Genomic DNA, 22,951 nt, shown 5'->3' with positions numbered 1-22,951 from the left:
TAGAAAAGTTTATTAAAGAGGCCATCCTTAATGAACTGGTCAATGCCAACATCCTAAGGGATAGCCAGCACGGGTTTCTTGTGGGTAGGTCTTGCTTAACGAATCTCATTTCCTTCTATGACCAGGTGACCTACCACCTGGACAAGGGAGAAGAGATTGATGTCCTATATCTTGACTTCAAAAAAGCCTTCGATCTGGTATCCCATGATCACCTCTTGGCAAAACTGGCCAATTGTGGCCTTGTGTCCACCACAATCCATTGGCTGGAAAATTGGCTCCGTGATCAGACCCAGAGGGTAGTAATTGACGGAAGTCAATCGTCATGGTGCCCTGTAACCAGTGGGGTCCCCCAAGGCTCTGTCCTGGGACCCATATTGTTCAACATCTTCATTAATGTTATAGACACTGGAGTCAGAAGCGGACTGGCCAAGTTCGCCGGTGACACCAAACTTTGGGGCAAAGCATCCACGCCAGAAGATAGGCGGGTGATCCAGGCTGACCTGGACAGGCTCACCAGATGGGCGAACAAGAACCTGATGGTGTTTAACACTGAAAAATGCAAGGTTCTCCACCTTGGGAGGAAAAACCTGCAGCTTCCTTATAGGCTTGGCAGTGCTACACTGGCTAGCACTACAGAAGAAAGAGACTTGGGGGTCATCATTGACCACAAGATGAACACGAGCCTGCAATGCAATGCTGCAGCTAGTAAAGCAACAAAAATGCTGGCTTGCATCCATAGATGATTTTCAAACAAATCCCGGGACGTCATTCTCCCCTTGTACTCGGCCTTGGTGAGGCCGCAGCTGGAGTACTGCGTCCAGTTTTGGGCTCCACAATTCAAAAAGGATGTGGAGAAGCTTGAGCGAGTCCAGAGAAGAGCCATGCACATGACCAGAGGTCAGGAAAACAGATCTTACGATGACAGGCTGAGAGCCATGGGGCTCTTTAGCCTGGAAAAGCACAGGCTCACAGGTGACCTGATGGCTACCTATAAGTTTATCAGGGGTGACCACTAGGATCTGGGCGAACGTTTCTTCACCAGAGCGCCGCAAGGGATGATGAGGTCGAACGGTCATAAACTCCTGCGAGACCATTTCAGGCAGGACATAAGGAAGAATTTCTTTACTATCCAAGCCCCCAAAATCTGGAACAGCCTGCCATCGAAGGTGGTTCAAGCACCTACATTGAACACCTTCAAGAGTAAATTGGATGCTTATCTTGCTGGGATCCTATGACCCCAGCTGACTTCCTGCCCTTTCGGCGGGGAGCTGGACTTGATGATCTTCCGAGGTCCCTTCCAGCCCTAATGTCTATGAAATCCCCAAGTCTGCGCTTCTCCAGGCTGAAGAGTCCCATGGCTCTCAGCCTCTCTTCATAAGGCCTGTTCTCTTACCCTCTGATCATATGCATGGCTCTCCACTGGACTCTTTCAAGCTTCTCCATGTCCTTCCTGAATTGTGGAGCCCAGAATTGGATGCAGTAATCCAGCTGCATCCTCACCAATGCTGAGTACAACAGCAGAATAACATCCTGGGTCTTGTTTGAGATGCATCAGTGATGTAAGCAAGAGTTCTGTTCGCTTTGCCAGCTGCGGTATCGTATTGGTGGCTCACGTTCATCTTGTGGTCAATCATGACCCCCAAGTCTCTTTTGGTCATGGTGCTAGCGAGTGTAGCATTGCCAAGCCTGTAAGTGCGATGTGTTTTTTTTCTCTCCCTGGAGGTGGAACACCTGGCGTTTCTCCATGTTGAATGCCTCAGGTTTTCATCCGCCTGCCTTGCAAACCTATCGAGGTCAACCTGGATCACCAACCTATCCTCAAGTGTGGACACTATTCCCCAAAGTTTCGTGTCATCAGCAAACTTTGCTAGTCCGCTTCTGACACCAGAGTCCAAATCATTTACGAAGACATGAGTTTTACCAATGAGTCTATGGGCAAGAGCAACTTATCACACTGCAACTTCTTCACTAATTGTGCTTCTGACTGATTCTCCACAAGCAAGAGATTTTGAGAAATTGAAACAAGCTTAGAGGCGTATTCATATGGTTTTGATTTGACCTGCACAGGCAATTAAGTCAATTCATAACTTGATTTTTGGGTTAGAATATTATGTGAGTGTATTTACCCTGTTTACAAATCAATAAACTATATATGTACTCTCTTGCACACTTCCTAGGGATAATCACCTGAAAAACATTAATTACAACTTTGAAATTGCCAAGCTTGCCTAATATTGTATTGGCATCTAGTCATTGTTACTAATGAATTTTATGAAACAATGAATTTTTAGAAATGGAAAATTTTCCCCGGAAAAATAAAGCACTGGAAAATTTTCTGTATCCCTGGTGGGGCCACCTTGAAATACCAACAAAAATCAGCTCTGCATGCTGTGAGTGGGCCATAGAAAAATCGGTTGTTTTGCTGTGACTTAGGTAGGTCCCTAACACCACCCTTATGTATTTCCTTTTCTTGTTACTTATCATAAAAAGTTCATAAACCAGGAGGTGCCGAGTACATGGGGGCCCAAGGACCTTGATAAAAGGGCTGTCACCTGAAATGCGTAAAACTTCCCATGTGTCCATCATCTTTGCCCCCCCCAGCAAAAACTAAAGTTAGCACCTATGTCATAAACAATCCATATGCCCCCTCTTCACATTACAAAAGCATAATGTTAAAAGGGACCAAGGGTCATTGAATTCAGAACCCTATCCAAATGCAGGATGCACTATTCTGATGTCATCCCAGAAAAATGTCTATCCTTTCCTCCTCTGGCTCCGCCTTTGCTTTAGCTGCAGTAGAGTATACATCTTCCTTTTCAAGATGCTTCACAGCATATACTACAATATACATAATCTCCGTAAATTGTGCCGGAAGTGCCCTGCAACAGATCCCAGCTGGGCCATTTGCCGGGGAAGTGAAAACCACAGTTTTAAATATGCTGCAAAATGAAAAATATTCAAGGAGCCGCTGCAGAGGGGGGGAACTTCGGATGGGATATATAGAGATCCCTACTCGTACTGCTACATCAACACATCAAATTTCAGTCTCCACTCTGCCACAATGTTAGCCCTCATTACTGAATTCTAAACATTTCAAACTGGCACTTCTTCGCTCAATGAGAATTTGGAGGACCTCCCTCCAAGCATTCTCCAAGCCACCACACCACTCTTCTTCATTTCTCATGTAGGATTCCTGCAAAATCCTTGACAACCATTAGGCAGCTGGTATGCTGAGATCATTGCCCAACACGTTAACAAATACAATCTATTTTTCTTTGTGCTCCCCCCATCTGCTTGCTGCAGAAGTAAAGAAATTTATGACTTGACTGTTATCACAAAGACATACTGTCTTACAACTGGAACATCAACACTGAGGGTATGCTCTGCTTGTCAGCGTGTCCGCACTGGATCGAGGTATAATGCAGGTGCTTTTATTCAGCCCTTTTTTTCTATTATTTACAGGAAGAGGAAGCAGTCTGACAGACCGATCTTCGGGACCCACTAGACCTCCCGGCCAATCCCTGTCCACTTATACAACAGGTAAGTACCACGCAGAGTCCCGGTAACTGTCACTAATTATCCCATCAACAGCTTGTTAGCGGCGCGTTTAACATCCTCCTGCCGCATCTTTCGCCAGAGTGGAGTTCGCCATGTGCTAGGGGTCTCTTGTCCCAATCCCCTTCTCTTCAGGGTTGGGTTGCTGGATCCCTGCCTCCTCAGGGCCAGGTCGGGCATTCCCCACTCCCCTTTTCTCCCAAGTACGTTCGCCGCGTCCTAGCCTGGAGCTGCAGCTTCTCCTGCAGTGCGGCTCCGCTTCTCTCTGACTCACCATCGCCTGTGTGGACTCCAGGTATGTAGAGAGGAGGTAGCCAGTCCCAGTACTCCTTGTCATCCTCGTAGGGACTCTCACGTTTAGGATCCACCCTTGGGATCCTTCGTAGCTGTGTCCTCCGCGGTGTCTCTGTAGATTGCAGTGCCCAAAGGCAATTTCTCCTTTGCCTTCTCTCCCTCTTTATCCTTTGGGCCCGGGCCTCATTGGTCCTTCATGGGCAGGGCTCACCTCCTCTCCCTGAGTTGTAATTGTCTTTAGCTGTCCACATCCCTCTAGTAACAGGGTCTCAGTCGGGGCCCTGTTGCACTGCTCTTTAAAACTAAGGTTGGGAAGAAAAAATAAATAAAAGGTAGTACTGCATTATATGTCAAACGTACATACCTGTTCCCTGATCTAGGAAGAAGAAAGTAGATCTGGAGTGTATATTAGGGAGGACAAGAGGGTAAGAGTGCAGTGCTGATATTTTGGTGGGGTTTTCTTATAGACAGCCGAGTCAGGAAAATGAGGTGGATGAAGTATCCTTCAAGGCAATGACAAAATTACCCAAAATTTATACAATGGTACTAATGGGGGATTTTAACTTTTCAGGTACCAGTGGAAAGAATACTATAATGAACAAGATTCTAATTTGCAGGGGGGGACAACTTTCTGTTCCAGGAAGTTCAGGACAATTGTGGAATCATCTATCTTATCCTGACTAATAATGAAGAATTGATTGAGGCTGTGAAGGTGATGGGAAACTTGGCAGGAAGTGATCATGATACAACACAATTCATGATTCTAAGATTAGGAAAGAATAAAGTCAGCAGAAAGATATTTGACTGCAAAAGGATGAATTTCAATTGACTCAGGGTAATATTAGGCAAGGTACCAAAGGTGGATCAACATAAGAGAGCCCAGGAGGGCTGGCAGCTTGAAAAGAACCTGGTAAAGGAAGCTTGGTAGCAAAAGAAGAATGGGAAGAGACCTATGCGGGTGCACAAGAAGTTTCTAGGGTGCCTCAAAATGAGGAATAAACATTCAAGCAAAGGAAAGGACACACAGCAGGAAATAACAAAGATTTTTAGGGCAAAGGTAAAACATGATTTACATCTGGTGAGGAAGTCAAGAACAAGAAGGGGTTCTAGAAATATACCAGTCAAAAAGACAAAGGAAGCAGTGGGTCCACTGCTAAATAGCCAGAGTGAGCTCTTAACACAAGATGAAAGGAAGGCAGAGCTACTTGACAACTACTTTCACAAAACAACTGCAGCCAGACAGTTAATGAGGTTTATGATTATAAGGAAAGAGAAATGCCAAGAGTCACTATAATGATGATAATGAAAGTCAGAGAGCTTCTGTTCAGTCACCAGAAATTCAAGTCAGCAGGGTCTGATGAATTTCATCCCAGGATATTGAAGGATTTGGCAGAAGGAATAAAATCTTGGTAAATATAATTGCTAAAGTATCTAAGTCATGGGAGACAGACCTTTTCCAGTCCTTTGGTAACTTGCCTAACATAATGCCAGTCTTTTTTTTAATTAATTAACTAAATAAAATTCAAATTAAATAAAAATTAAAAAGGGCTTGGGAAATAATAGATTAGTTAGCATGATTTAAATAATCAGGAAGTTCCTGGAGCAAATTATAAAGTTGTTATAAAGAAAACCAGGATCCCCACTGATCACAAACATCCTGCATGGATTTACAAAAACAAATAATGCCAAACAAATTTGATTTCCTTCTCTGACAAGGAAACTTGTTGGATGGACAAAGGCAATGCAATTGATATAGTGCACCTGGACCTCAGTAAGGCTTTTGACAGTCCCTAACAACCTTCTAATTAACAAAATGAAATGTACTGGATAAAACTACAAGGTGGATAGACAACTGGATTAAAAGCTGCAAACAAAGGTTATTTATAAATGAATTTATGTAAAAAAGTCAGGAATCTTTGGTTGGAGTCCCATGGGGTCTGTCCTGGTTATGGTAGTCTTCAATAGGGGTGCACTGATAAAGATTTTTTTGGCAGATACCAATGGCTGATTATTAATGAGCCATATCGAGCAATACCAATGTGATTAAGCTGCCATGCTTGCATATTGACAGAGGGCAGCATCCAGCTGGTAAGTCTGTGTGGGGAGGGAAGGGGCAAGGTGAAGGTAGATCAAGGCCCCTATGGTGAGTGAGGGAATGGGGCGGAGATTGAGGCAGGGGCAGGGGCAGGTGCTGCCCAGCTGGGGCGGGGCACAGGACAAAGCTGCAAGCAGCTGATCAGAGGGGGCAGGCAGGGAGAGAAGGGGGCGGGGGGAGGTGTCCTGCTGCTGTGTGCAACCCCAGGGGAGGCATGGGGAGCACGTGCCTCCCAGATTTGGGCACAGGGTGAGGGCAGGCTGCTCATGGGTGCAGTGCTGGGCTCTTCCCAGCAGCAGAGTTGGGCTGAGGCTGCACTCAGGGCAGGAGGTAGTGGCGGTGCTGGGAGCAGGTTTGGGGGAGCTATGAGGAATTTTGGGGTGATTCTAGCCCACCCCATAGCCCCCACTACCAGCATCACCCACCCCAAGCACAGCCCCCCTGCCCCCTACTGGGAAGAGCCTGGCACCACCCCCAGCCCCAGCCCACAGTGGCAGCTTGCCCTCACCCCGTATGCAGATCCGGATTGCACATACCTCCAGATGAGCCACTCATGGCTCTGTTCTGTGCCCCGCCCCACCCAGATAGCACCTGCCCCTGCCCCACTCCCTCCCTCACTACAGGGGCCTTGATCTGTCTCCACCCCCACGCCCCTTCCACCCCAACAGACTTCCTGACCGGATGCTGCTCTCCACTCTGCCAGGCTGCACTCCTGGCTGTGTCCATGCTGCAGCTGTGCACATGCATGCAGCATTTATTGGAAACGTTATCAGCCACATCAGCCAAAAGATGCCAGTTGCCAATAATGTTGATTTTCCTTTTATTGGTGCCGATACAATATGGACCAATGTACTGGTGCACCTGTAGTGTTCAATGTGTTCTTTAATGATTTAGATACTAGAATAGAGAGTTTGCTGGCAAATCTGTAGATGAGAAAACTAGGAAGAACTAAAAAAACATTACAGTTCAAAAAGATTTTGACAGATTCAAAAGCTGAGTTGGAAACAACATGATGTTCAACACTGACAAATGCAAGGTATTGCACCTCAAGAAGAATAAATCCAAAGTACAAATAAAGAATGGCTGGATGGCAGCACTGCAGAGAAGAATCTTAGGGTTTGGGTGGATCACAACCTCAGTGAAAGTCTATCATGTAATCCAGCTGTAAAAAAAAGATGCAGTTTGGGGCTGCTCATCAGAAGTGTAAGGTGGAAGAAAAGAGACGTGAACCAACACCACGCAGAGTACTGTATGCAGTTCTGGGCTATGTATTTTTTCTTAAAGAAAGAGAGACATGGAGAAGACAGAAAGTGTTCCAAGGCAAGCAACAAAACTAAAATAAACAACTTCTCTATAAACTAAACTTGCTTCAGGTGGGGGGTTTGACTAGACCTTACAGGGTCCCTCCAGCCCTACTTTTCTATGATTCTATGAAAATACAAACAGCAAGATTCTTAAGAACTTAGCCTGCTGTCTACTTTATCTTAACTGTATTTAAAAACAGATTTTTTTCTTTTTACAGTTACTGTATGCACTTTATGTCTGTATAATTTCTTTTCTTTACTTTGTAACTATTTGTGCTGACCCTGAGGTCCTGGGATAAAAGCCATAGAAGTACTGCTCTGCCTTGAATATCCTTCACACTTTTACTTATCTAAGGTTGTTTGTTATAATCGTTCCATTACTTTGTTTTCCATTAAGTTAAGCAACCTGTGTTTTGTTATTTTCACAAGTATTTAACCTCTTGAAGATTAAAGTGTCTCTCTAGTGTTCCAATATATTAATGCTTAACATATTTTACAAGCGTTTAAGAATATTTGACCGATTAACTGACCAAATATTTTTTGACCAGTCAAATACCTAAGCATGAGGTCCTTGAGTATTCAAGAGAGAAAAGATCTTTACTTTAATTTTACTACATCAGCGTGTTCTAAAGTAACTAATTTGCCATTACTGGTCTATTATACAACATACACTCTTCAGATTAATTAAGTTCTGAAGAGATTGGTTTCTTTATGCAAAAAAATTATAGTGGGGGGAGGGTGCATTCCAGTTGGGAATAAATATAAACTTAGATAAGTAAAGAAGTTTTAATCAGAGGCCCAGCTAATCAAGAGTTATTCATCATTTTGTCCAACTACCAGTATTAGTAATTAGCATGTTCTTTATTTTGAACAAGCAGCAGCAATATTTTTCCCAATCCATTTTGGCTATGAAGAAAATAAACAGTAATGATTGATATTAAAAGCTATTATTAACTCCTATTATATTATTTTATGAGATGAGGCAAAGCCTTTTTTCACCAAAAAATTACCATTTTTACTTGAATAGAAGACTACCCCAATTATAGGACAACATCCCAACCCCCACATTATATTCTATAGATGTAAAATTTATAAACTTGTTATAATTTTCCATACGTAGAATCCAATTTGTCAAGGTTTGCCTTGAATTTGTCCCCCTAGCGCTGATACAGCAGGGAAAATAAATCTGAGGGCAGATAGCCCTTCACTCTCTCTTCCCCCCCAACTTTTTCCCCTGACAGCCCCATTCCCTTCTCCTTACCGTCAGACCCTGCCCTCCCTGAGCACATGGAAACAAGGAGCAAATTTGGAAACAATAACCTTGACATTAAACATGGCTGTAGCAATTTGCATATAGTACCCATGCACTCAGTTCATCCAGAATTGATGCATATTACCTTTTTCTTGAAACTGCTTGCAAGTTTTAGTATAGTACTCCATAGACATACTTTTGAGCAGCACTTTGACACCTACTTATATGTAATACAAATTATGCATAATATGGGTCCAAAATCAAAGAAGTCCCATGATTTACCATATAGTTCATTGGGCTGGGCCCCAGAATCAACAGTATTTCAAGCCATAGTCGCCCCACAGCTAAGCAAGTGTGTATACTCCAGATACCCTCACCCAAACGATCCATGTGCTAATTTGCTCCCCCAATGACTAGAACAAGGCATTGTTGTCACAAGTGCTGGCATGCTCCAAAAATGTATATGCAGGTGAGGCACAGGGCAACCAGGTCTGTCTTCACCTGGAGGGCTGGGCCACACTAATCATATGCACCAGGCTGAGAGAGGGGGCCAAACAGAGGGATTCTTGGAGAACTATATACAATGCTATGGCTCACCATCACTTGAAAAAGAGTCAGCAGTGAGGACAACTGCACTTAATGGGCACTACCATATGTTTTTATTCAGATGGGCTATGCTAATGTATTTTTGTGGCAGATTCAGCGTGTTTGCCCAATGTGGGCCACGCATTCTGTAGTCATGCTCAGTGTTGGTTGCATTTAATCAACTTCATATTGGTTTCTATTGCCAGACACATGCTACTTCTGGCAAGTTTAATGATAAACAACATAGTTAGTGAGATTTCTCTGTATGCAAAAAGTATTTTTCTCCATGCCAATCAAGGAAAAATCCTCATCTTGTATTCAAGTAAATGTGGCATTTTGATATAATCCCTATCAATTTGGTGATGCTTCTGATCAAAAATTATTTTCATGTGGAAATACATAATCCATGCCTTGTAATGTATTTTAAGTAGACCAGCCAGAAGATATGGGGGGACTACTGCCACCACTGGCCCACTGAGTGACCCTTGCAAAGCCAGCAGACTAAGGCACTTAAGGGAGCCCACCCCTGCCTCAGCCCTGGCACAATCTGTGGGCAAGGCAAGAGCCCCTAAGGGCACACTTGCCTGTCTGTACACTAATGCCAGGAGCCTGGGCAACAAGCAGGAGGAGCTTATCCTCCTGCTCAGTGCAAAGAATTATGATGTCATTGGGATAACGGAGACCTGGTGGGACTCAACCCATGACTGGACCACGGGGATAGAGGGCTATACCCTGTACAGGAGGGATCGTGTTGACAAAAGGGGCGGGGGTGTAGCTCTCTATGTGAAGGAAAGCTACATGTCCCTGCAAGCTGATGTTGGCGACCAGCATGGACAGCTAGAGACCCTCTGGGTAAAAATTCGTGCGAAAAACGGCACAGGGGACACAACGGTGGGAGTCTACTACACACCTCCCACTCAAAGTCCTGAGCTTGACCAGGAGTTCACCTGGGAACTGACTGAGGCCGCTTGCTCCAGGACCTTGGTTGTCATGGGTGACTTCAATTACCCGGACATCTCGTGGGAAGATCACTCAGCAAAATCCGAGCGGTCGCAAAGCTTTCTCTCGTGCATGGATGACCTCTACCTGACTAAAGAAGTCTATGGGCCAATGAGAGGCAAAGCGCTGCTTGACCTGGTACTGGCTACGGGGGATGACCTAATCGGCGACCTAGTGATCGATGGGAAGCTGGGTGACAGTGACCACGAGCTGATCACCTTCACCATCCGCCGTAAAGCTGGCAAGTCAGTCAGCAACACAGAAGTCCTTGACTTCAGAAAAGCTGACTTTGACAAGCTCAAGAGGCTTGTCGGTCAGGCCCTCAGGAACCATGACCCCAGGGAGATGAGAGTTCAAGAAGAGTGGTTGCTTTTCAAGGAAGCGATCCTCAATGCACAAGCTAAATCTATTCCAACACGGAGGAAAGGCAGCAAGAAGGCACAGCAGCCCTCCTGGCTCTCCAGGGACCTAGCGGACCTCCTGAGGCTAAAAAGGAAAGCCTACAAAGGATGGAGGACGGGATTCACCTCCAAGGAGGATTATTCTGCATTGGTCCGGTCCTGCAGGGACCAAACCAGGAAAGCCAAGGCTGCAACTGAACTCCAACTAGCTTCAAGCATCAAGGACAACAAAAAGTCCTTTTTCAGATATGTGGGGAGCCAGAGGAAAAGCAAGGGCAATGTTGGACCCCTGCTAAACCAGATGGGGCAACTAACAACTGATGCCCAGGAAAAAGCCAACCTATTAAATAGGTACTTTGCGTCAGTCTTTCATCAGTCCCATGGGACGCCCATGCCTGCTATGGGACAGGGAGATCCGGGTGATGGGGATCCCCTCCCCTCCATAAATGCTGACCTCGTGAAGGAACACCTTGAGAAGCTGGATACCTTCAAGTCAGCCGGCCCTGACAATCTGCACCCCAGGGTACTCAAGGAGCTGGCGAGCGTCATAGCCCAGCCCCTGGCACGGATCGTTGAAAACTCCTGGCGCTCTGGTGTAGTGCCCGAAGACTGGAAGAAGGCCAACGTGGTGCCGATCTTCAAGAAAGGGAGGAGAGTGGATCCCGCTAACTACAGGCCCATTAGCCTGACTATCCTGGGGAAGATCTTAGAAAAGTTTATTAAGGAGGCCATCCTTGAGGGACTGGCCTAGGCTAACATCCTAAGGGATAGCCAGCACAGGTTTGTTGCAGGTAGGTCTTGTTTGACCAATCTCATTTCCTTCTATGACCAGGTGACCTATCGTCTGGACAAGGGAGAAGAGATTGATGTCATATATCCTGACTTCAAAAAAGCCTTTGATCTGGTATCCCATGATCACCTCGTGGCCAAACTGGCCAGTTGTGGCCTTGGCTCCATCACGATCCGCTGGCTGAGAAACTGGCTCCGTGGTCGGACCCAGAGGGCTGTAATTGATGGCAGTCACTCATCATGGTGCCCTGTGACCAGTGGGGTCCCTCAAGGCTCTGTCCTGGGACCCATACTGTTCAACATCTTCATTAATGATGTGGACATTGGAGTCAGGAGTGGACTGGCCAAGTTCGCCGATGACACCAAACTTTGGGGCAAAGCATCCACGCCAGAAGATAGGCGGGTGATCCAGGCTGACCTGGACAAGCTCAGCAAATGGGCAGATGAGAACCTGATGGTGTTTAACACCGAAAAATGCAAGGTTCTCCACCTTGGGAGGAAAAACCTGCAGCTTCCTTATAGGCTCGGCAGTGCTATATTGGATAGCACTACAGAAGAAAGAGACTTGGGGGTCATCATTGACCACAAGATGAACATGAGCCTGCAATGCGATGCTGCGGCTAGTAAAGCGACCAAAACGCTGGCTTGCATCCATAGATGCTTCTCGAGCAAATCCCAGTCATTCTCCCCTTGTACTCGGCCTTGGTGAGGCCGCAGCTGGAGTACTGCATCCAGTTTTGGGCTCCACAATTCAAAAAGGATGTGGAGAAGCTTGAGAGAGTCCAGAGGAGAGCCACGCGCATGATCAGAGGTCTGGAAAACAGATCTTACGATGACAGGCTGAGAGCCATGGGACTCTTTAGCCTGGAAAAGCGCAGGCGCAGGGGTGATCTGATGGCCACCTATAAGTTTATCAAGGGTGACCACCAGGATCTGTGGGAACATTTGTTCACCAGAGCGCCCCAAGGGATGACAAGGTCGAACAGTCACAAACTCCTGCAAGACCGTTTCAGGCTGGACATAGGGAAGAATTTCTTTACTGTCCGAGCCCCCAAGCTCTGGAACAGCCTGCCAGCGGAGGTGGTTCAAGCACCTACATTGAACACCTTCAAGAGTAAATTGGATGCTTATCTTGCTGGGATCCTATGACCCCAGCTGACTTCCTGCCCTTTGGGCAGGGGGCTGGACTCAATGATCTCCCGAGATCCCTTCCAGCCCTAATGTCTATGAAATATGTTACTTTCTCTGAAAGTGCAGTCCTGCATATTTGACATCCATAAGTTGATAACAAATATTATTATTTTTATTAATACTAAATCCCCATCTCTTTGGAAGACAAAAGGAGCTCTTAGTGGCATTATGTTCACAATTTATGTGTAGTCCTCTCTAAATAATTCTTTTTGCAATACAGCAGACAATGTTTTTTGAAGATACTAATCAGTTTTCTTAGCCTTTCTTAGCAACAATATGCTAAGAAAATGCAACATTTTCAGAACTCCAGGAAGAGGTCAGTTCTGAAACAGGGTGAAATCCTATATGTCTGAGCAGCAGCTAGTATAGAGGTATCTCATCCTGTTTGGGCCCTGACAACACTATTGCAGTACAAATGCTAAATGTTAATAGGCACGGACAACGTTCACTATGATTTTTAGTGTACCACCACCAAAGAACAGGACAGATAATTGGTAACAATATTTTTATTAAAAGGAAATAAATTCAAAGTCAAATCAGAAATTCCATAAGGAACACTGCAACTTCCAGAAGCAGTAAGTGAATAATGTGTATGACTGTAGACTTGAGGCACCACAAATGAGACCATTATAACTGGTACCCCAGCCACTCCATCCACCAATCCATACGCCAGAACTGTCCATTCACTCAAAAGCCAGAACTGGTCAAGGAGGAAACTGACACAGCCCTGCAGCCTGGGAATACAAGAAACCAAACACTACCCTCACTGCTTGTAGCCTTACAAGAAAAACACGACAGGAAAAGACAGAGCCAACACAAAGCCCTAAAGAGCTGAGGGAAGCAACTAAAGCTAGGACCAACGGACAGACAGTTTGTCATTGCTGTTCGTTTCTACTGGGTCTTCTCTGCCCCGTGTGAACTTTGTTGTTTCAGCCAACCTCCTTCTGCCCCCTCCCCATTTTATCACAAATCACTCTCCACGGTGCCTTTTATCTCCCTCTCTTCCTCTGCCCTCCTCCCCCTAGGGCCTCCCTCTGTTCACTTTCCTTTCCCAAGATCCATGCAGCCCCTCAAAACATATCCCTGGTTGCTCTTCTCTATTATACCCCTTCCAGTCATCCTACAGACCTTATCTATTTTGACTATAAAGCTCCTCAGGCCAGGGTCTCATTTAGTCACCTTTACATTACATATATTATCTGGCATGATAGGATGGACCCCTTTCTGGGGAGATCGCTAGCTGTTACTACCATAACAATTAAAGACAGTATGAGTAGGGTGACCATATGTCTTGGTTTGATTAGGATAGTCCCAGATTTCGAAGGCCGGTCCTAGCTGGGTGGTAGAAATTAAAACAAGAGTCCTTGAATCACAGGCACTGTCAGATAGGGAGGCATGGTATGCCAGGCAGCTCCATCTCCACATCAGACTGTGCCCACACCCCTGCCTGGTGACTTGGGGAGGGGGGAAGCAGTGGCTCAGATGTCCTGGATTTCCTTATGGTCACCCTAAATAAGAGTGTTACAAGATGTACAGACAAGGCATTATATGTTGAGTAATGTTAAACTGGGCCTCATACCAGGTATTAATTCCAAAACTAGGACATGGTTACTCCTTAACCAATACGGAATTTATTAATCCTTTAGCAGTTACAATTCTATTACTTTAGTCGAAAGCAATACAACATGCTCACCACCCTAAAACTTAATGAATGAAACATCACTAGATGGCCAGTCCACGAGGTCTTGTCCATGATTCCCAACTCCTTCATCTAAAGTTCTGAATCTCAGATCAGTAACCAGATCTTTCAAGAGTAGGTTCAGAAATATACATTCTCTCACCAGGAGCTTTACATACCAGATAGCTTGCATTTGTTAACACATAAAATTACCTTAAGCCCCCCCGCCCCTCCAATCCATATTAATCATCTTGCTTCTGTTTCCCAAATATGGCTAGCCTTAACTGGAATTTTCTATTCTGAGGTAATCTTCTCATTCCTAGCTGGGGGGAGGTGGCTAAGTTTTGTTCTGACTGTTCCTCTTTTGCCTATGCTATATTTACTCAATTTAGTTTGCCAACTTTCTGATTCGTTTTAAGTTGGGGACAGTATTTTTCCATCTGCTCCTTTTTACTGGGTGCAAGCCTTGACCACCATTCAAGCTAAGCATGCAGCTTAAGTTAAACACACAGGTCAAAACCCAGGCATGAAGGCCTCTGGGTCACAACAAAGGCAGCTGCTCCCCTGAAGAGAAGGTGGCCACTGCCACATGCCCAGAATACAAAACATCTCTTTGATTAGTGGTAGCTCCCTTGGCCAATCAGCAGCAAGGGGTGGGGCCACCGGAGGAAGTCCACCTTCCTCTTCCTGGCATAGAGCCCTGTTCCTCTTGGCTGTGCACTGCCCTGGCTCTAGGGACAGCAAGCAGAATTGAGAGGATGAGTGATCGACATAGATTTCTACTGATGAACTGAAAAACAAGCCTTTCTGCAGCCCGTTCCTCATTAACAAATGGACAGGAGACAGTGGGTTTTAAAACAGGACCACACCCACCCTAGCTGAACAGCTTGCTCTTTCAGTAGAGCTAATGTCTGTGGTGAGACATGCAGGAACTCACCAGATCCTGCCTGCCTCGGTTCTGGGTTGCCTCGCTTGGGACCATGGCCCTGCTCCCAGGCAAGTCCCCCTTGGCAGGAGCAGCAGGCAGTACCGTCGGCTGAAGGAAGATAGGGAACCTCTGGGGACAGGCAGGTGCTCTCAACCGAGCAGGGCATGGGCCCCGGCTCCTTGACTGCCCCGCCGGGGCCTTCCCAAGCCCCCACCCGGGCTGACGGAAGATGCTGGGGACTTCGCTACGCGCAGTGCCTCGTGAGCCACGCAAGGGGCCGAAGAAACCCGTCGCATCCCGCACGTGCCCCGAGCAGCCCCGCCCCCCTCGTGTCCCGCGCATGCGCCAGCCCGCTCGCCGCAGCGCTCTCCGTGCTCCCCCGCGCCGGGGTCGCCACCCTTAGCCACCGGGATGGCGTCACAAGCCCCGGCCCAGGCTCCCCCTCACCTTGCCGCTCTCAGCAGCCTCCAATCCCGCATCCGCCCATAGGCGCCTACAAAATGCGTCACCACCCGCAGACTGGTCGCACTTCAGACACGTCACGCCCACCACCCCTTGCCTGTCTCCCCTCCCACTGCCGAAGTTGGGTGGGGGAGTGGGTCATGCGAGGTGACGCGCCGGCGCACAAGGCGCTGCCGCGGAGGCCCCTGGGGGCTGTAGTTCCAGGCCGCGGCTGGCGGCTTCCCGGGCGAGCAGCACCCGCGCTTGCCGAGCCTCGTTGCGGGCAGCCCGCTCGGCCGCCTCGCGGCGGGTCTCGGCGGTGTACCGGCCGCGGGGCGCCCTCGGGGCATGATCCTGCCTGCTGCGGGCGGGGCTGCGCGCGGCGGCGGCGGCGGCGGCGGGGCCGGGAGCGGCGGGCGGCGGCGCGGGGCGGGATGTTGTAAGTGGCCCCGTCGCCTGGCAACGGCGCCCGCCGCAGCGCGGGGGGCAGTGGGGTCCGGGGCGGTGCAGGGTGGGGGGACGCGGGCGACGCTGCCGGCGCGGGAATGGGGCGGCTGCGGGGAGGCCGCTGGCCGGGCCTTGTGGGGGAAGTTTGCGATGGTCCAGGGGGGAGGCCGTGGGCCCCGCCGGGTGCCGCTACTGCGTGCTCTGCCCAGCGGGAGGGCGGCAGGGAGGGAAGCATCCATCCCCCTGGGGCGGCTGAGAAGCAGAGCAGGCCCCACTACCGATGTGATGGTCTGTGTCTCTGGTGTGTGTCATTTCCAGCTGACTGGTAAAGATGGAGAAGGGGAGAGGAGGAGGAGGAGGAGGAGGAGGAGGAGGAAGGAGCCTGGGAGGCTCTGGCCTGCACAGGAGTGTGTACTCCCAGTCTCAGCAGCAGTATCAGTACTCAGCCTCCTCTCCAGGGGGCTGCATGGAGATCCAGGAGTTGGCCTCCAAGAGAGTGGACATCCAGAAAAAGCGATTTTACCTGGATGTGAAGCAGAGCTCCCGAGGGCGCTTCCTGAAGATAGCGGAGGTCTGGATAGGAAGGGGCAGGCAAGACAACATCAGGAAAAGTAAACTGACTCTCTCCTTGTCCGTGGCAGCTGAGCTGAAGGATTGCCTGGGCAATTTCATTGAACACTATGCCCATTTGGGCCTAAAAGGCAGCCATAGTCATAGACATGAGCACAGTAATGGCAAAGAGCAGGATCTGAGGAGGCGGCAGCCGCATCATCCACCTTCCCCTCCCGCATCTGTTGGATCTGAAGAACATCCCCATAGTGTCCTGAAAACTGAGTACATAGAAAGAGACAACAGAAAATATTACTTAGATCTAAAGGAGAATCAGCGTGGGCGCTTCTTAAGGATTAGACAAACCATGATCAGAGGACCTGGCATGATAGGCTATTTTGGCCACAGTTTGGGACAGGAGCAGACTATTGTCCTTCCAGCACAAGGGATGATTGAATTCAGGGATGCTTTGGTCCAGCTAATTGAAGAGTATGGTGAGGGGGATATAGAAGAACGAAGAAGTGGGGGTGATGAGCCCCCTGAACTTCCAGAGGGGACTTCCTTCAGGGTGGACAACAAGCGATTCTATTTTGATGTGGGATCCAACAGGTATGGCATTTTTTTGAAGGTAAGTGAGGTGAGACCACCTTACCGTAACACCATCACTGTCCCTTACAAAGCATGGACAAGGTTTGGGGAAAATTTTATCAAGTATGAAGAAGAGATGAGGAGAATTTACAACAGCCATAAGGAAAAAAGAATGGATGTCAGAGGGGACAGTGGTGAAGAGCAAGAGGGTCTCGAGTAGAGTGCATTGAGTGCATTTCAACTGGCCGAAAGGCAATACAGAAAACTATAAATTGGCTATAGAGGTACTGATGTGTAATAGTTTGAAGAAGTCTCTCTTCTTTTTCGTAAGTCCTTTCCCATTTATTAGTAATAACTCCAGTACATACTTCAGGAGTCTGGTTATCACATTAAATTATACCCAACACATCTCTGAAATTCTTATGGGAATACCAGCCTCCAAAATCTATGAGTCAGCTGCTTCAATTGTCGAAGACTATGGAAGTATGCGTATCAGCACAAAAATCTGACATTCTGACCTTTATATAGTCTAGGTAAGGCTTGTGTTGCAGTAGAACATGATACAAAAAAACCCAACAAAACAAAACAAATGCATCTTAGGCTGAAAAGTATCAGTTCCTGCTTATGACAGGTTTTCCAGAAATAAATGTTGTCCATAACAAGTTAAAATCTGAAACACTTAACTACAGGGCATTTAACTCCCAAATTGACTTTATATGAATTTTATCTACTTGTGTGTAAGGAAAAGTAGAAATTTTAAATCGGTATCTGTTGATTGGTTACTGAATTTTAAACTATATTCTTAAGGGGAAAAATCTCGATAGCAGACCAAACCTTTATAATGTACTAATAAAGAGTGGAATATTAATTTTTTAATTCCAAAATTTTGTGATAACCAAATTATTTGAATGCCACAGAATAGCAAATGTGTTCTTGAGCTCTGATTGGTTATTCCAAATTTAATGAAAATTAATAATGATCAGTTTTTCATCTATCTGTGATATTATATAAGGGTGAGAATTTTTTTAATGCATTTCTCAAAATTTCAAAAAATATTTTTGTATTGGTGGTGTTCTGGGGCTCCAGGAAGCAGCTGAGAGGTGGGCATTCTGGTGGTTGGATGATTGTTGTGATTGAGATTCCAGGGTTTTCTCCCAAATGTAATCATAGCACTTATGTAATGTTAAACGTATTAGGATAACTTTTGGGGGTGGGGGTTTTCTTACACTTAGAGAGAGACCTTATGGGGGATTTGGTGCATCATTTAATTTTCATATTTATTGGTAGCATATTTGCAATGCCATGGCTAAAGCTTTTAGTGTTTTTCATTTTCTTGATAAGTAATAGCTTTAGTAATAGTTTGTGTTTTAATAGTTCAAGATAATATCATGCTTCCAGTCAACCACACACACACTGCCTCCTCACTGTGGTAAATTGGAGCTATGATCTGGCTATTTCATTCTTGCTCATGGACTCTTATGTCTGTAATAAAGTCTCTTGTAATACTGTGGGATTCTTAGAGGGAGACAGTGCTTCAGGAGTATGAAGTTAGAAAAGGGGAAATGGATAGCATTTTGAATATTCTATCCTTAAATCAAGAAAATTGTTACAAGGAACTTTTCAACCAGGAGAGCCAGTTTCTGTCCCACAGAAGTCAGTAGGAGTCAGATTGGGCAGTGAGTTCTTTCTGTATTGCATCTGTCTATGTTCCCTGCCTTTTTTTTAAGTGTTTTAAAATATGTTCCATAAAGGTAGGGAAACTTACTATTACACAAATCAGCCTTTTTTATCAGTTGCCCCAGCATGTATATTAGCCACCTATCTTTTAATCCAAACATATATTGGACTGCCCAGAAACATATTTATCTGCCATCAAGATGTTTGTTAAGTCTTACTTTAATACACCTACACAATATGAAGCAAATTCAATAAATTCCAATGCCGCATCATATCTTTGATCTCCCACACCACTAACTTCAAAGAGGCCTGTGTGTGGGGACTGAGTGGATTGAGCAAGTAATCTGAATTTTAGTTTGAGTGCTAAAAATAATTTGTCTGGCTTAATTAAAAATGAATTTGCACCAAAGTCACCAAAGAACCGTTATGAAAATGTTATAGTTGTGATGGAAAACAATAGACATAAGGAAGTTAATTTAACTGTTTTAGGTGATTCCCCCTTATGTAACAGTTATGCCTAATAAGTAGTTGGCTTTGTGCCAAAAATACCATAAATGAATGCATAGATTGCTGTTTCATATATTCTCTAATCAAAATCAGTGTTTCCTTATTCAGTTACTTAATTGTTAGTAGGCCATCTGGCAATATGACAAATCAATTAAGGTTTATAATTTTTTCTTAATCTTGGGGATGCTGGTTCATATTCCATAGAGAAAAAAAGTTTTAAGGAGGTAAAAAATGGTATCAAGTAGCCTTCTGTTCTATTCTTGGTTTGATTATAGAATTTAGTGAAAGATTAACTGATGCATGAGATATTGTATCACTGATTGCTGCTGCCCATCACAGTGCCTGGAGTAATGATGACATTGTCAAATATTCCAACCACCTGGAGCTATGAATGTAGGAACCTTTTATGCTCCCCCTTTCCCCACCATCCCGGTCTCCCCTTTACTCTCCTTCCTCCTCCCCCATACACATACCTTCTCTTTGTGTGTGGCATTTTCCCCTGTACATTCAAGATCTTCCAGTTTAAAGTTATGTTTTCATCAGTCAATGTTTAAATCTCCTTTGGCTAATATGTTTAATGCCCATAAGTTTGCATTCCATGTGCTCCTTTCCTCTTAAAGGAGAGAATAGTTTCCTTGAACAAGTAATTTAAAAAGATAAATTTTCTTCACAGATTTAAACAAAAAACAAAAAAAATGCAATGTAGTGTTGCTTCTTAGTATCAGGTTGCCATTTTAATTATTGTATAAACAATTACAGTTACACTGCATCTTGGGTTTTAGAAGTGTTCCAGTTTAGATGCAGACCAGTGTCACTCTGCACCATTGCTTCTTAATTTTACTTCCTGTATTCATTTATTGGAGTTCAAAAAGAAATTAGCTTGTTTTAAATATTACCCAAGGAATTCAGCATTTGCTGGTTACTAAATAGGGCTCAATTCTCAGTTTTGACACACAGGCAGGCGCTGCCTTCTACTTTGTAAAATCAGCTATTGCACTTATTCTCCCACCTGAGTATCTAAGATGAAACCCGAGCCTTAATGTTAGTAGCTAGTTATTGATGGGTAAGCACTAGCTACTAGTTTTCCACAGCAATGTAAAGCACTGATGTTTGCAGAACTTCTATTTCAAGGTAATACAGCGAACTGGAAATGTAGCAATGCAAGCTTAAAGCGATTAAATTTCTAAACGGGTTCCTCATTATTTTGGCAGTGTATTCCCAGCTTTTGAGAGCAGCAATAACATGCTGCTTATGTGCAGAAGGGCCTATCATTATGCAGAGGAATACTGAATTCCTGATGCATTTTAAATCTTCATTCTTTAAGCCGAAAAACTGCCATGTCCCTTAAACTTGATAAAAACACAAGCTTATTTGCACTAAAGAGAATGGCCAAAAACAATTCTAGGAGGACAGGGTGAAGAACATCAGTCTGAACCTCTTGAATTAATAGGTTCTCATGAGAGAATTTTACATAAAGCCCTCACCTCTATTTCAAAGTTGTATGGTCCAGGCAGAAAATCTGTCAGTTCTATAATTAAATCATAATGCACTTTATACTTTGTAAATAATAGGAGCACATTTCTGCTACTAGTCTGGTAGGATGTGATTCAGTAAACACAGTCTAATTCTGAAAAGAGTGGTCTCCTGCATGCACATGTCTTTCAGAGACCTACCCAAATCATTTGATCCAGTTACACTGGTATATCAGAGGATAGACATTTATATTAAAAATCCTTCCAAAAAGCCTGGCTTCTTTTCAGATGTGCTAAATACCACAACTCCCACTGACTGACTTTGAATTTGTGGTTATTCAGCATTTCTGCAAATCAGGCCCCAAACATTTATACTTGATTTAAGGACATGTGTTTATAAACTTTTTAGAGCTGGGTTCAGTAATGGCATCTTTCTTGGCTTTCTTCACCGCATCCAGAGATGCCCATGCAGTCCCAGAATAGTTATTTGGCATGGAAAGATTTTATGGGCTTCTGCAGTGTTGAAACTGAATAGTTTGTATTGAGTCCAGTCCCAAGTGTGTAAGCTTTCGCTCTAGTTAAAGTACAAATGTAATATGTTGTTAGCAAAAGTGTTACAGGGGACTTGTAAAGATTTCTGTATTGGAATGGTAAGGATCACCAGCATAGGACATCGTGCCAGTTGTGATCAAATAGATTATCAAATTTCTAAAATACAAAGAAAGTAACAGAAAGTCCTTAAAGGAAGGTTTAGATTATGGACTTGCAGAAGCAATAACCTCACTATTGCATCTAAGAGAGTGGAAATATGCTGTAATGCTTCAAAGTTTAAGAATGCTGAGTATCACGGCTTGAAAACTGGATACTTTAGCCAGAAAGAAATTAATCTATTTTTCATCGTAAGTGTTTCATATTTGTATTTAACATGTATAAATCCATATTTACATATAATTATACTCAGTATGTTCATCTGTGTATATTGTACTTACACAATAGCTCATGGAGAAATAATCTATTTATCTGAAATACACAATACTTTTTAAGGATGGGGCATAAAAAGTAACTTCTGCCACAACCACAGCTTTGATAAATGCTTTATTTCACTGGGAGCTGTTATATATGTTATGTAATGTTTCTGCATTTAAATGTTTTCATTTAATTTATTTGGATTTGGTGGGGTGGGAAGAGATAAGAAATCTGATATGAAAAAATAGTAGAAAAAAGTAAGGTAACAACTTTATTTCAAGGTATCTTTCATGAGAAATAAAGTTTTATACTTTACTGGCAATTACTTATAGAAATTTTCTGCGGGTTGCCATAGTGCTTTAAGTCTATATTTAAACCCCAAATGCTCCAAATCTTTATGTAAAATAATCATGAAATCCCAAATACACTGCTAGAAGAATTGAAAACTGATCTTCATACAAACAAATTACCATGAACAAATTTAACATACTTTTTTCTGCTAATCATATTTTAGTCTGAAGTCTGCATCATTCTTCAGAGGCAAATTAAAGAGTTAGTAATAGTTAGGAAGATTGTTATTCAGGTGACTGACAACCCTTTTAACCAAAAGTGTAGTAATTGTACAATGGAAATGAATTTATTTTTCTGTTTAATTTGATTGTGGGATGTTTTCACAGTGTGGAAAATGAGTTACAAAGCAAAGGTTATAGTCCCACTGTAGTGGTACATATCTGTTTGCTGTAAATACAATTATATACACCATTTACAAAATAATTCCTAAAAATATTATACACTTTGCATTTTATTTTCTATGCTACATCTTCCAAGGTGAAAAAATTTAATTGTTTCTTCTGTGTGTCATGGCTTTAAAAAAATCACCTTTTCTTTCCTCTATCCTTCCATGATGATTTAGGTTTAAAATAGTTTTTTTCCATTAAAATAGTCTGAAAATGTAGTTAACACTTAACATTCCAGCCATTGTGCTTTTGTACAAAAGTACATTAATACTATAAACAGAAATCCTTGAATGATTATAGCAATGTAGTTATAGATCAAGTACTTGTGTGCATGTATTTATAATAGTATATGTATCAAATACCTGGATGGGCAGATTCACGTTTTGAAATGCAACTGAAGTCACAGTCCTGCAATCTTTGCTGAAAGTAATTCTATTGGAGTATTTGTGTGAGGTAAGGATTATAGGATAGAGTTTACAAAGTGTAATTTATCTTT

At 44.3% G+C, this 22,951-nt stretch overlaps 2 protein-coding genes across 11 annotated transcripts in view; one reads left to right on the top strand and one right to left on the bottom strand.

The window, feature by feature from the left end:
- WRN (WRN RecQ like helicase) overlaps positions 1–15,643 on the bottom strand; it is a 171,964-nt gene extending 156,321 nt beyond the window's left edge. Inside the window, exons 1-2 of one of the 4 annotated variants that reach the window (XM_090031990.1) lie at positions 15,519–15,592; positions 3,830–4,151 (exon numbers count right to left, since the gene is read on the bottom strand). The gene's annotated coding sequence lies outside the window, so the exon portion shown is untranslated. Of the gene's footprint in view, positions 1–3,829; positions 4,152–15,080; positions 15,235–15,518 lie in introns of those variants that run through there. The other 3 variants (XM_090031993.1, XM_090031989.1, XM_090031992.1) reach the window with 3 other exon arrangements.
- Positions 15,644–15,666: 23 nt separating this feature from the next.
- Positions 15,667–22,951, top strand: part of PURG (purine rich element binding protein G) — a 43,334-nt gene continuing 36,049 nt past the window's right edge. For 5 of the 7 annotated variants that reach the window (XR_016440169.1, XR_016440170.1, XM_090031998.1 and 2 more), the window contains exons 1-2: positions 15,667–15,951; positions 16,278–17,117. Coding sequence is in view for 5 of the 7 variants with exons in the window: in XM_090031998.1 (XP_089888124.1) it covers positions 16,291–17,117 (827 nt within the window). In the remaining 2 variants the exon portion in view is untranslated. Of the gene's footprint in view, positions 15,952–16,277; positions 22,949–22,951 lie in introns of those variants that run through there. The other 2 variants (XM_090031996.1, XM_090031995.1) reach the window with 2 other exon arrangements.

This window comes from Crocodylus siamensis, chromosome 2 (genome assembly GCF_052110815.1).
Source record: "Crocodylus siamensis isolate JL-2025a chromosome 2, ASM5211081v1, whole genome shotgun sequence".
Lineage (NCBI taxonomy): Eukaryota > Metazoa > Chordata > Crocodylia > Crocodylidae > Crocodylus > Crocodylus siamensis.
The sequence above is the reverse complement of the archived record's forward strand: the minus strand, read 5'-3'. Positions and strand labels throughout refer to the sequence as shown.